Source organism: Stomoxys calcitrans, chromosome 5 (assembly GCF_963082655.1).
Source record: "Stomoxys calcitrans chromosome 5, idStoCalc2.1, whole genome shotgun sequence".
Taxonomy (NCBI): Eukaryota; Metazoa; Arthropoda; class Insecta; order Diptera; family Muscidae; genus Stomoxys; species Stomoxys calcitrans.
The window spans coordinates 137,660,289-137,675,294 of NC_081556.1; the positions used below are offsets into that span (position 1 = coordinate 137,660,289).

General features: G+C 37.0%; 1 protein-coding gene across 3 annotated transcripts in view; it reads right to left on the reverse strand.

The window, feature by feature from the left end:
- LOC106082328 (BMP-binding endothelial regulator protein) overlaps positions 1-15,006 on the reverse strand; it is a 193,413-nt gene that overhangs the window by 105,459 nt on the left and 72,948 nt on the right. For 2 of the 3 annotated variants that reach the window (XM_059370529.1, XM_059370530.1), the window contains exon 2: positions 3,760-4,703. In XM_059370529.1, coding sequence (XP_059226512.1) covers positions 3,760-4,507 — 748 coding nt within the window. In that variant the 5' untranslated portion in view covers positions 4,508-4,703. Of the gene's footprint in view, positions 1-3,759; positions 4,704-15,006 lie in introns of those variants that run through there. The other variant, XM_059370531.1, reaches the window with a different exon arrangement.

Consider the following 15,006-nt stretch of genomic DNA (forward strand, 5'->3'; position numbering starts at 1 on the left):
GAACATGGTCTAGATCAGACTAATTTGGATATAGCTCCCATATAGACCGATCTGGCGATTTAGGGTCTTAAGCCCGTAAAAGCAGCAATTTTTGTCCGATTTGAAACAGGAAGTTGTACTAGGGGCCCCGATATTCAAACCGAATATGGCCCGTAACGGGCGCATTTATTATCCGATTTTGCTGAAATTGGTAACAGTTAGTTGTTATAAGCCTCTAAACATTCGACCCAAATATGTTTCGATCTGAACGATATTCAACAAAAAGGTTAAGAGGGGTGCCAAAACGCACTGTTTCAAATTTCATCGCAATAGGATGAAAAATGCTCTTTTTATAGGCTCATTACCAAATATCGGGAGATGGGTATATATGGCAGCTTTATCCAAATATGATCCGATCTGGACGATTTTCAACAGAAAAGTTTAGAGGGGTACCGCTGTGCCAAATTTCATCGAAATAGGATGGAAAAATGCTCTTTTTATAGGCGCATTACCCAATATCGGGAGATGGGTATATATGGCGGCTATATCCAAATATGGTCCGATCTGTACCACATTTGACAAGAATAGGTAGGGGTCTTCCAGAACACCTTGTGCCAAATCCGATCTTTACCACATTTGACAACAATGGGTAGGGGTCTTCCCGAGCACCTTGTGCCAAATTTCATAGAATTCAGGAAATACATGCATCTTTTATGGCCTCAATACCCTATATGGGGAGATCGGGTGGTCGGTCTAAGGGCAGCTATATCCAAATGTAGTCCGATCTGAACCGTACTTCACAGAAATGAATAGGGGTCTACCAGAACTCACTGTGCCAAATTTCATCGAAATTGGATGAAAACTGACCAATTTATTGCCTCAAGACTTTGGGTCTGTAGATCGATCTATATAGCGGCTATATAGAACTAAAATCCGATTTTATGAGATCAGAAGGTCAGGTCAGTTTTTGAAAAATGTTTTTATACCAAGATTTCTGCAAAATTATAATTAGCCAGCTTTTGGGTATAAATGGGTAAGTAACCGGATATTTACCCAATTTACCGGGTAAATACCTTTTGGGTATTTACCTATCGCCCATCTCTATCCATGGTGGTGAATTTATTATATTTTATTTTATTATACCCTCCACCATAAGATGGGGGGTATACTAATTTCGTCATTCTGTTTGTAACTACTCGAAATATTCGTCTGAGACCCCATAAAGTATATATATTCTTGATCGTCGTGACATTTTATGTCGATCTAGCCATGTCCGTCCGTCTGTCCGTCCGTCCGTCCGTCCGTCTGTCTGTCGAAAGCACGCTAACTTCCGAAGGAGTAAAGCTAGCCGCTTGAAATTTTGCACAAATACTTCTTATTAGTGTAGGTCGGTTGGTATTGTAAATGGGCCATATCGGTCCATGTTTTGATATAGCTGCCATATAAACCGATCTTGGGTCTTGACTTCTTGAGCCTCTAGAGTGCGCAATTCATATCCGATTGAAATGAAATTTTGCACGACGTGTTTTCTTATTATATCCAACAACACTGCCAAGTATGGTTCAAATCGGTCCATAACCTGATATAGCTACCATATAAACCGATCTTGGGTCTTGACTTCTTGACCCTCTAGAGGGCGCAATTCTTATCCGATTGGAATGGAATTTCGCACGACGTGTTTTGTTATGATACCCAACAACTGTGTCAAATAAGGTTCAAATCGGTTCATAACCTGATATAGCTGCCATATAAACCGATCTGGGATCTTGACTTCTTAACCCCTAGAGGTCGCAATTATTATCCGATATGCCTGAAATTTTGTACGATGGATCCTCTCATGACCATCAACAAACGTGTTTATTATGGTCTGAATAGGTCTATAGCCCGATACAGATCCCATATAAATCGTTCTCTCTATTTTACTTCGTGAGCCCCAATGGGCGCAATTGTTATACGAATTGGCTGAAATTTTACACAGGTCTCCAACATATAATTTAATTGTGGTTCAAACCGGACCATATCTCGATATCGTTTTAATAGCAGAGCAACTCTTTTCTTATATCCTTTTTTGCCTAAGAAGAGATGCCGGGAAAAGAACTAGACTAATGCGATCCATGGTGGAGGGTATATAAGATTCGGCCCGGCCGAACTTAGCACGCTTTTACTTGTTTTTATTTTACTTTATTTTATTTTATTTTATTTTATTTTATTTTATTTTATTTTATTTTATTTTATTTTTTTATTTTATTTTATGTATTTATTTTTTTTATTTTTTTATTTTATTTTATTTTACTTTATTTTACTTCATTTTTATTTTATTTTTTTTTTATTTTATTTATTTATTTTTTATTTTATTTTTTTATTTTTTATTTTATTTTATTTTATTTTATTTTATTTTTATTTTATTTAATTTTATTTTTTATTTCATTTTATATAATTTTATTTTATTTTATTTTATTTTTTTATTTTAATTTTTTATTTTTATTTTATGTTTTATTTTATTTTAATTTATTTTATTTTATATTTTATTTTATTTAAATTAATTTTATTTTTTATTTTATTTAATTTAATTTTATTTTATTTTTATTTTATTTGATTTTTTTATTTTTTTTACTTTATTTTTTTATTTTATTTTATTTTTTTATTTTTACTTTTTATTTTTATTTTATGTTTTATTTTATTTTATTTTATGTTTTGTTTTATTTTTTTTTTCATTTTCGTTAATTTTGTTTTAATTTAATTTAATTTTTTTTATTTTATTTTAATTTAATTTATTTTATTTTATTTTATATTATTTTATTTTATTTTATTTTATTTTGTTTAATTTTATATTATTTTAATTTTATTTTATTTATTTTTTGTATTTTATTTTATTTCGTTTTATTTTATTTTACTTTATTTTATTTTATTTTATTTTATTTTATTTTATTTTATTTTTTTATTTTATTTTATGTATTTATTTTTTTTTATTTTTTTATTTTATTTTATTTTACTTCATTTTTATTTTATTTTTTTTATTTTATTTATTTATTTTTTATTTTATTTTTTTATTTTTTTATTTTATTTTATTTTTATTTTATTTAATTTTATTTTTTATTTCATTTTATATAATTTTATTTTATTTTATTTTTTTATTTTAATTTTTTATTTTTATTTTATGTTTTATTTTATTTTAATTTATTTTATTTTATATTTTATTTTATTTAAATTAATTTTATTTTTTATTTTATTTTATTTTATTTTATTTTTATTTTATTTGATTTTTTTATTTTTTTTACTTTATTTTTTTATTTTATTTTATTTTTTTATTTTTACTTTTAATTTTTATTTTATGTTTTATTTTATTTTATTTTATGTTTTGTTTTATTTTTTTTTTCATTTTCGTTAATTTTGTTTTAATTTAATTTAATTTTTTTTATTTTATTTTAATTTAATTTATTTTATTTTATATTATTTTATTTTATTTTATTTTATTTTATTTTGTTTAATTTTATATTATTTTAATTTTATTTAATTTTATTTTATTTATTTTTTATTTTATTTTTTTTCATTTTTTTTCATTTTATTTTACTTTATTTTATTTCATTTTATTTTATTTCATTTTTTTATTTTATTTTATTTTTTTTTAATTTATTTTTTTTTTTTTTTTTGGTTGAATTCCCCACCATTATCTACCACATTTTTTTTCAGTGTAATTTATTGAATTGAAATAGAGTGTGAGTGCTTTTTTTTCTGTTATACCCAATGCGATTAAGATTTTGTGATTTTCTTAACACTTACCAAGTAAGCTGTCAGCAGCCTTCACCGATGAGGTGTTGACAAAGCAGACAAACAGCAACAGCATCAAAGTCAACAACATGTGCCGTCGTCGACGACCGCTGCTGGCAGTGGATGTTGCAATATTGCTGTCGCGTGGACCACCAATTCGAACGGCACGAGGTATTCTTGTGGTAACTGGTGTTGTGGGGAATGTTGTTGCTGTTGCTGATGGTGATGCCGATGCCGATGCTGATGATGAGTGCTGGGATGATGTTGATGTTGACAACAACGACGACCATGAAAAGGACGAAGGCAATGCTGGGAAGGAGATGTTGATGTATGGCGATGGTGTTGATGCGGATGATGTTACTGCTGCTGCGTTGGTTCTCCTGCATATATCGTTGTCGCGGCGCGATACTCTTTGACACAATGGCATGTAATGGAAAAAATAGTTTTTAATACTTTTCATTGATTTTCTAGCGATTAAATGGGATTTGTGATGACATCCTCGATGCTGCAGATGTTGATCACTTTCTACCACAGCATCTTGTGGTGCTGCCGATGAAGGCGATGACGATGACGATGACATGGCTCTTGTGGTCAATGGACATGCCGTGGGGCAGGTTGTTGTCATTGCTGGCAATGGTGATGCTGATGCAGTCGTTGTTGCCGAAGTCACTTCACCATTGGCGGTCGTTGACTCCTTTAAGGCATATAGATTCTTATTCCGTCGTCTTTTCAGATTTGTATAGTTTTCCAAAGTAAACATTGTGTTGTTTGTTTCCGTTTCCTTTTGTCCTGGGCCTTTTCTAAGTCTTAAGTCTTTGCGGGTTGTTGCAGTTTCTAAGTTTCGTTCTTTCCACTGCCGCAATTCATTTGCAATTGAGACTGATCATTCATTACCTGCAATCGAAGGTTTGATGTAGTAGGTCCTTGTTTGATCTGCCGATTTGCTATGGGGGTACCTGAAACAAAAGACAAGCAAATAAACACAAATATTTGTTAACATTTTGCTTGGCCCAACTTCAATGGAAAATACATTTTACAGCTATTTTTGTTTGGGGTGATTTTTATGATTTGCTGTGGAAGATTTATTTGTGGCACAGGTACAAACACACACACGCACACCCAAAAGACTACAACACCTGTTGGTGGTAGACATGGTCGTCTAAGTTTTATGGAGGCGCTATGGGATAATAAACAGTTTTCTAGATAAGTAAGACGAATTCATGGAATAACCATAAAATAATTTTAGCCATAACCAATAAATTGTGAGAGCCATCGTCAAAGCGATGACCTGCATTTCTTATTGGAAATTTTGTTTCGCCAAATACAAATATCTTCTATAGACAAATTAACTGGTGGGAAAACACCATTTACGTGGTCGTTTATGAATAGATGTGACCAGGGCTACGAAATCGACCAAAGTCGAGTTTGTTAGGCCTGAGTCGAAGTCGGAGTCGGACTATTGAGCAGGAGTCAGATTCTGGTTCAGAGTTGAGCACGCTTGCCCCGACTCCGAACCGCTCTCCGACACCGGCTTAATATTCCGACTCGGACTTAGGCTCCGACATGGGGTCGGAGTCGAGGGCTAGACTCCGCAGCCCTAGATGTGATTAAAGTTGATAACTCCTCCCTGAAAATAGGGGCCAAAGTGTCTTGGCCACACTGCCTAAAATTATTTATTGAGTCTTTTCTAAAACGATTCTGTTTTTATACCCTACACCATAGGATGGGGGTATACTAATTTCGTCATTCTGTTGGTAACACCTCGAAATGTGCGTCTAATATCCCATAAAATAAATACATTCTTGATCGTCATGACATTTTATGTCGATCTAGCCATGTCCGACCGTCCGTCTGTCTGTCGAAAACACGCTAATTTTCGAAGGAGTAAAGCTAGCCGCTTGAAATTTTGAACAAATACTTCTTATTAGTGCAGGTCGGTTGGGATTGTAAATGGGCGATATCGGTCCATAACCTAATATAGCTACCATATAAACCGATCTTGGGTCTTGACTTCTTGAGCCTCTAGAGGGCGCAATTCTCGTCCGATTGGAATAAAATTTGGAACAACGTATTTTGTTATAATATCCAACAACTGTGCCATGTATGGTTCAAATCGGTTCATAACCTGATATAGCTGCCATATAAACCGATTTAGGGTCTCGACTTCTTGAGCCTCCAGAGGGCGCAATTCTTATCCGATTGGAATGAAATTTTGCACAACGTGTTTTGTTATGATATCCAACAACTGTGCCATGTATGGTACAAATCGGTCAATAACCTGATATAGCTGCCATAGAAACCGATCTAGGGTCTTGACTTCTTGAGCCTCTAGAGGGCGCAATTCTTATTCGATTGGAATGAAATTTTGCACAACGTGTTTTGCTATGACTGTCAACAACTGTACCAAATAAGGTTCAAATCGGTTTATAACCTGATATAGCAGCCATATAAACCGATCTGGGGACTTGACTTTTTGAGCCTCTAGAGGTCGCAATTCTTATCCGATTCGAATGAAATTTTGCACGACGTGTTTTGTTATGATTTTCAATAACTGTGCCAAGTATGGTGCAAATCGGCTCATAACCTGATATAGCTGTAATATAAACCGATCTTGGGACTTGACTTCTTGAGCCTCTAGAGGTCGCAATTCTTATCCGATTGGAATGAAATTTTGCACGACGTATTTTGTTATGATATCCAATAACTTTGGCAAGTATGGTTCAAATCGGCTGAAAACCTGATATAGCTGCCATATAAACCGATTTTGGGTCTTGACTTCTTGAGCCTCTAGAGGGCGCAATTCTTATCCGATTGGAATGAAATTTTGCACGACGTATTTTGTTATGATATCCAATAACTGTGCCAAATAAGGTTCAAATCCGTTTATAACCTTATACAGCTGCCATATAAACCGATCTAGGGGTCTTGACTTCTTCAGCCTCTAGAGGGCGCAATTCTTATCCGATTTGCCTAATATTTTGTACAACGGATCCTCTCATGACCATCAACATACGTGTTTATTATGGTCTGAATCGGTCTATAGTCTAATACTGCTCCCATATAAATCAATCTCTTTATTTTACTTCTTGAGCCCCCAAAGGGCGCAATTCTTATTCGAATGGGTCAAATCGGAGCATATTTGGATATAGCTGTTATATAGACCGATTTTCCAACAAAGGGTCTAATGCCAATAAAAACTTTATTTTTCATTTGATTTTGCTGAAATTTTAAACAGTGAGTAGCTTAAGGCTTCCCAACAACTGACCTAAATATGGTTCAGATCGGACTATATTTAGATATAGCTGCCATATTCACCGATCTGCCGATAAAGGGTCTGATGCGCATAAAAACTTTATTTATTACCCGATTTCACTGAAATTTGAAACAGTGGGTTATTTATTACTTGATTGCGCTGAAATTTAAAAAAGTGGGATAGTTTAAGCCTCCCGACATCTCACGTAAATATGGTACAGATCGAACTATATATAGATATAGCTCACATATAGACCGATCTCCCAAAAAAGGGTCTGAAGCCCATAAAAGCTTTACTTTTTATCCGATTTTGCTGAAATTTGAAACTGTGGGTTATTTTAAGCCTCCCGACATCTGACCTAAATATGATACAGATCGGTTCATACTTAGATATAGCTGCCATATAGACCGATCTCCCCATAAAGGGTCAGAAGCCCATAAAAGCTTTATTTTTTATCCGATTTTGCTGAAATTTGAAACAGTGGGTTATTTTAAGCTTCCCAACATCCGACTCAATTATGGTATGGATCGGACTATATTTAGATATAGCTGTCATATAGACCGATCTGCCGATAAAAGGTCTGAAGCCTATAAACATTTTATTTTTTAGCCGATTTCGCTAAAATTTAACACAGTGAGTTATTTTTAGCCTCCTGACACCCGACCATAAATATGGACCAGATCGGACTATATTTATGTATAGCCGCCATATAGACCGATCTCCCGATGAAGGGTTTGAAGCCCATAAAAGCCCTATTTATTACCCGATTGCGCTGAAATTTGAAACAGCGGGTAGTTTTAGGTCTCCCGATATCCGGCCCAAATATGGTTTGGATCGGACTTTGTTTAGATATAGTTGTCATATAGACCGATCTCCCTATAAAGGGTCTGAAGCCCATAAAATCTTTATTTATTACCCGATTTGGCTGAAATTTAAAACTGTGGGTTATTTTAAGCCTCCCGACATCTGATCTAAATATAGATTAGATCGGTCCATATTTAGATTAAGCTGCCATATAGACCGATCTCCCGTTAAAGGGTCTGAAGCCCTTAAAAGCTTTATTTTTTAACCGATTTCCCTAAAATTTAAAACAGAGAGTACTTTTAGGCATACCAACATCTGACTTAAATATGGTTCATATCGGACTATATTTAGATATAGCTGCTATATAGACCGATCTCCCGATTAAGGGTCTGAAGACCATAAAAGCTTTATTTATCACCCGATTTTGCTTAAATCATCGGATTGTGACGAAAGGGGGTTTACATATTTACCCGAGGTGTTGGGTTTCCAAAGTTCCGCCCGGCCAAACTTAATGCCTTTTTACTTGTTTAACATTTTTATTGCATAATTCCTGCTGGTTTTATTGCACCCCCTTATGGAGTCTAATATCTTGCAAATTGCAAACCAATTTGATTTCATTTGTATTTAAAAACAAATCCATGCGTCGGCGTAATTATCACCAGCACACATAAGTGGTCAGTCATAACTACCGTTTTTAGTACCACTCCTCCTCCTCCATTTTCTAGCTCTCCACCTACCCTGTTTTGCTCACAACTATATGTGCACCATTCTCGCACGATATCGTTCATGGCTTCAGGGAGAGTCATTTGACTTTGATGTCTATATTCAAGCCTTCATTTGGTAGATGAATAACTGGTAGTTGTAAATGTTTCACTTTTTTTCGCTTTTTTTAATTTCTGTTCATTTAAATGTTATTTAGCCATAATCTACCACTGGTACTTAAATCAAGAAATGGAAAAGTCTTTAACAGCGAATGGGGAGGCTTTATACGAAATGCCATGTTTTTTCCGCCTGCTTGGTTCGCTGAACATTTATGGCCCATAAACATGTGATGTTGTTTTGACGTTTGGTGACTTTAGTCATGAATCGCCCAAGTTATAGACAGCTTTTTTTTAGTGTTTATAACATAAATAATATTTTATTACCGTAATGTGACTTATTTAAAAAACACAAATGCAATTTTAATTTGCAGGCTGTAGTCGAACGACTTGGATTTAATGGTTGGGAGCTTAAACACTAAAACAGGGTTTTAGACTAGAGGGGCTAACTGATTTGACGTAACAAAAAGAGAGTTATCAGTAATGAAATGGAACAAAATCTTAAATTTGATCCCCTGGTGAAAATTGGGCACTACATTTTTTTGAAATCGAAGGGGGAGCGGACCCTCCCCCTTACCCTAATTTTCAAAAACCCCAGATCTCGGAGATGGATGCACAGATTTAAGCGACATTTTTTTATGCCACCTTATGGTACCCCAAAAAACACGAAATTGGTATAAAATTTTGGAGTCAATAACCTGGGGTGGGGGGGGGGGTGCCCCATCTCAAAACCCATCCGAACGGACATGTTCGCCGACTGAGACAATATGGGTATCAAATGAAAGGTATTTAAGAGTAGAGTGCGAACTTGGCATAAAAATGTCACACAAAGTGTCGGAGGGGAGGGGGGTCCCCCATGCCCAAAAACACCACCTAGCAGAAAACTTTTACCACTTTGGGGAACCAGATCTCGAAGATGGATGCAAAATCCTCAGATCTCGGAGATGGATGCACATATTTAAGCGAAATTTTATACGCCACCTTATGGTACCCCCAAAAACACGAAATTGGTATAAAATTTTGGGATCAATAATCTGGGGGGGACGCCCTATCTCAAAACCCATCCGTACGGACATGTTTACCGATTGGGACAATATGGGTATCAAATGAAAGCGATTTAAGAGTAGAGTGCGAACTTGGCATAAAAATGTCACACTAAGTGTTGGAGGGATCCCCCACCTTCAAAAACACCACCTAGCAGGAAACTTTTATCACTTTGGTGAACCAGATCTCGAAGATGGATGCAAAAACCCCTGATCTCGGAGATGGAAGCACATATTTAAGCGAAACTTTATACGCCACCTTATGGTACCCCAAAAATCAATAATCTGGGGGGGACGCCCCATTTGGGATCAATAATCTGGGGGGACGCCCCATCTCAAAACCCATCCGAACGGACATGTTTACCGATTGGGACAATATGGGTATCAAATGAAAGCGATTTAAGAGTACAGTGCGAATATGGCATAAAAAAGTGCCACACTAAGTCTCGGGGGGTACCCCACCCCCAAAAACTCCACCCAACAGGACACTTTTATCACTTTGGGGAACCAGATCTCGAAGATGGATGCAAAGTCCCCACATCTCGGAGATGGATGCACATATTTAAGCGAAATTTTATACGCCACCTTATGGTACCCCCAAAAACACGAAATTGGTATAAAATTTTGGGATCAATAATCTGGGGGGGACGCCCTATCTCAAAACCCATCCGTACGGACATGTTTACCGATTGGGACAATATGGGTATCAAATGAAAGGTATTTAAGAGTAAAGTGCGAACTTGGCATAAAAATGTCACACTAAGTGTTGGAGGGGTCCCCCACCCTCAAAAACACCACCTAGCAGGAAACTTTTACCACTTTGGGGAATATGGGTATCAAATGATAGGTATTTAAAAGTACAGTAAAATCTGAAATAAAAATGTATTGCTTGGTGTCTGAGAGACCTCCCTACCCCCCAAACCCCCACCAGCAGTACATTTTTATCGATTGGAACAATATGGGTCTCAAATGAAAGGTGTTTGGAAGTTGAGTACACATGTATTATAAGAATTTCTTCCAAGGTGTCTACGGGGCCTCCCCAACCCCAAAAAGGGCATACATGTCTAACATCACAAAATAGATCTCAAATGAAAGGTGTTTGGGAGTTGACTGCGAATCTGGTGTACACATTTGGGTCAGAGTCTGGGATCGGCTCACCCACTTAATACCCTTCAATAGGACGCGTTGTTCGATCGCGTTTATATGGGAGTTAAAAGAAAGTTCTATGATAGTAAAGTATCTGGATCACGTCCAGAAGTTTAGCAGGAGATGAACATCGCGATAATAAAGGACTTAAATAAATTGTCTGTTGGGTCTTAATGTCGGGGGTAGTGACTCTCAATAAGGGAGGAGATGGTCCCGATTTCACTTCTTGAGCCACTGGAAGCCTCAATTTTTGTCCGATTTGGCTGAAATTTTGCATATGGTGTTCCGTTATGACTTCCAACATCTGTGTCTAGTACGGTTCAAATCGCTCAATAACCTGCTATAGCTCCCATATAAACCGATCTCCCGATCAGACTTCTTGAGCCCTGATAAGCCTCAATTTTCATCCGTTTTGGCTGAAATTTTGCGCGTGGTGTTCTGTTATGACATCCAACAACTACGTCAAGTACGGTGCAAATCGGTCTATAACCTGATATAGCTCCCATATATACCTATCTCCCGATTTGACTTCTTGAGCCCCTAGAAGCTTCAATTTTTGTCTGATTTGGCTGAAATTTTGCAAGTAGTGTTATTTTATGACTTCCAACAACTGTGCCAAGTACGGTTCAAATCGGTCTATAACCTGATATAGCTCCCATATAAACCGATCATCCGATTTGACTTCTTGAGCCCTGATAAGCCTCAATTTTCATCCGTTTTGGCTGAAATTTTGCAAGTAGTGTTATTTTATGACTTCCAACAACTGTGCCAAGTACGGTTCAAATCGGTCTATAACCTGATATAGCTCCCATATAAACCGATCACCCGATTTGACTTTTTGAGCCCCAATATTCTAACTCTTGTTAAGGATGATCATACGTTCACTGACCAAGCTGATAAGGCTAACCTGTTGGCTGATATATTTGCAGGGAACTCTTCTCTTCCACTCTCCTCAATCAAAAATGTATCTATCGTCATGCCCCAATTATTTTTTCGAACACGTAGAGTTAAAAGGGTTTTTGAGAATCTAAACGCAAATAAATCCCCGGGCCCGGATGGCATATCAACACTTGCCTTACGCAGGCGTTCTTCGACGCTCGCTCGTCCATTATGTAAGCTTTTCAACCTTGCCTATCGTGTGGGAGTCTTCCCGGCGCTTTGCGAAAGTTGCGAACGTTCCACCAATACCCAAGAAGGGTGAGGCAAACAACCCTGCGAATTATCGGCCAATTGCGAAATGCTCCGCTCTCTCCAAAGTCATGGAGAGCATGGTTAATCATCATCTAGTGAGGTATTTAGAGTCGAATGGCCTTCTTGGCGACCAACAGTATGGGTTCCGCAGAAATCGCTCTACGGCCGACCTCATGGAATTTCTCTCGGAACGTTGAAGTAACTCTATCTACCAGTTTGGTGAGAGTAAGGTTGTGGCCCTGGATATCTCCAAGGCATTTGATTGGGTCTGGCACGGTGCACTACTATCAAATCTTGTCGCATTTGGTGTCGGTAACGGCTTCGTTCGATTTATTTCGAGCTTTCTCAGATATCGCACTATTCGAGTCGTTATAGATGGGTTCTCATCTAATGAGCATAACTTGAGTGAAGGTGTACCCCAAGGCTCTGTTCTTTCTGCTTCTATTTTTCTTATTTTCATCAACGATCTGTTTTGTCAGACACCGAATCGGATCTACTCATTTGCGGATGACAGTAATCTCTGTCATTCGTACTCATTCGACAATAGACCGAGTCTTCGAGAAATTGAGGACAAAGGGCGCGTCATGGATGATACACTCTGAGAGGATTTGCTGGCCATTTCTGAGTGGGGTCGAATGAATCCAGTAGATTTTGATGCACGGAAGACTCAGTGCTGCTTGTTGTCACACAAACGATTCGCTGATCCATCATCTTTGTCTATCAACGGTGGTTTAACAGAAGTTTGGCATGTAAAATAAAATTTTGCCCTACAACTGAATTGTATTTTGTATAAATTTTTCGCGGAATTCATGGGGATGGGTTCCCAAGGTTCGGCCCGGCCGAACTTAGCAGGCTTTTATTCGGTTTCTTTATTACACCCTTGTTAGCCACCCACTAATATTATGGTACCTCCAAAATGAACATGTTAATTTGGCTGGCGTTTACCTCTGCCACCTACTACTGCACGAAGAGGAAAATGCCAAAAAGGTATGCAAATTACCCCCAATATTTGTTTGGTTTTCCATTCAGGCGGTCTCTTTTGGTCAATTAACACAAACATCACCCCAGTACAACCACCATTAACACCGACCACATAAAGAAAAAATTATCAAAATGTTCGGTTTGGATTTGAACATAAGACATGATTTGATTATAGCTTTACAAAATTACTGGTGTTCATGACATGTATGAATACGTGTGGCTATGTTAGTAATAACAAGATTATTAGGGTGTCCCGACGAAAAACAGTAGAGTGCACAATGCTAGAAAATCCTTATAAGGAATAGTAAAACCAGTAAGGAAAGGCAAAAGTCGGACTAAATAATACCCTACACCTACCCTACAATTATAAATTCGGGCAATACATAAATATATATGTATATGAGAGCTATATCTAAATCTGAACCGATTTAGATGAAATTTTGCAGATATGTTAAGATCATAAACAAAACAATTCGTGCCCAATTTTGTGCAGATCGTTTGAAAACTGTGGTTACTACGGCCATTTAAGTGCAAATCGGGCGAAACATATATATGGGAGCTATATCTAAATCTGAACCGATTTTTACCAAAATCAACAGCGTTTGTCCCTGAACCAAAAAAGTGGTATGTGCAAAATTTCGTGATGATTGGACAACAAATACGACCTGCACTTTGATTACAAGAATATGTTCTGCCATATAAACCGATCTTGGGTCTTGACTTCTTGAGCCTCTAGAGGGCGCAATTCTCGTCCGATTTAGCTGTAATTTTGCACGACATGTTTTGCTATGACTTCCAACAACTGTGCCAAGTATGGTTTAAATCGGTCTATAAACTGATATAGCTGCCACATAAACAGCTGCGCGGAGTATGGTTTTAATCGGCACATGTTTTGATATAGCTGCCATATAAACCGATCTTGGGTCTTGACTTCTTGAGCCGCTAGAGGGCGCAATTCTCATCCGATTTGACTGAATTTTTGAAAGTGGTGTTTTGGTATCGCTTCCAAAAATTACGCTAATATAGCGATATAGCTGCCATATAAACGGATCTTGGGTCTTGACTTCTTGAGCTTCTAGAGAGCGCAATTCTCATCCGATTTGACTGAAATTTTGCACATAGTGTTTTGGTATCACTTTCAACAACTGTGCCAAGTATGGTTTAAATCGGTCTATAACCTGATATAGCTGCCATATAAACCGATCTTGGATCCTGAATTCTTGAGCCTCTAGAGGCCGCAATTCTCGTTCGATTTGACTGAAATTTTGCACGTAGTGTTTCGGTGCCACTTCTAACAACTGCGCGAAGTATGGTTTTAATCGGCGAATGTTTTGATATAGCTGCCATATAAACCGATCTGGGATCTTGACTTCTTGAGCCGCTAGAGGGCGCAATTCTCATCCGATTTGACTGAATTTTTGCAAGTGATGTTTTGGTATCGCTTCCAACAATAACGCTAAGTATGGTTCAAATCGGTCCATGTTTTGATATAGCTGCCATATAAACGGATCTTGGGTCTTGACTTCTTGAGCCTCTAGAGGGCGCAATTCTCATCCGATTTGACTGAAATTTTGTATGAGATGTTCTGTTATGACTTCCAATAACTGTGTCAAGTATGTTTTAAATCGGTCCATGTTCTGATATAGATGTCATATAAACCGATCTGGGGTCATGACTTCTGGAGCCTCTAGAGGGCGTAATTCTCATCCGATTTGGCTGAAATTTTGCATGAGGTGTTTCGTTATGACTTTCAATAATTATACCAAATATGGTTCAAATCGGAACATAACCTGATATAGCTGCCATATAAACCCATTAGGGATCTTGACTTCTTGAGCCTCTAGAGGGCGTAATTCTAATCCGATTTGGCAGAAATTTTTTACACTGGCTTCTCTCATGACTTTCAACATATGTGTCCAATATGGTCTGAATCGATCAATAGCTTGATACAGCTCCCACATAAACCTATCTCCCGATTTTGCTTTTTGAGCCCCTTTGAGGCGCAATTCTTATCGGAATGAAC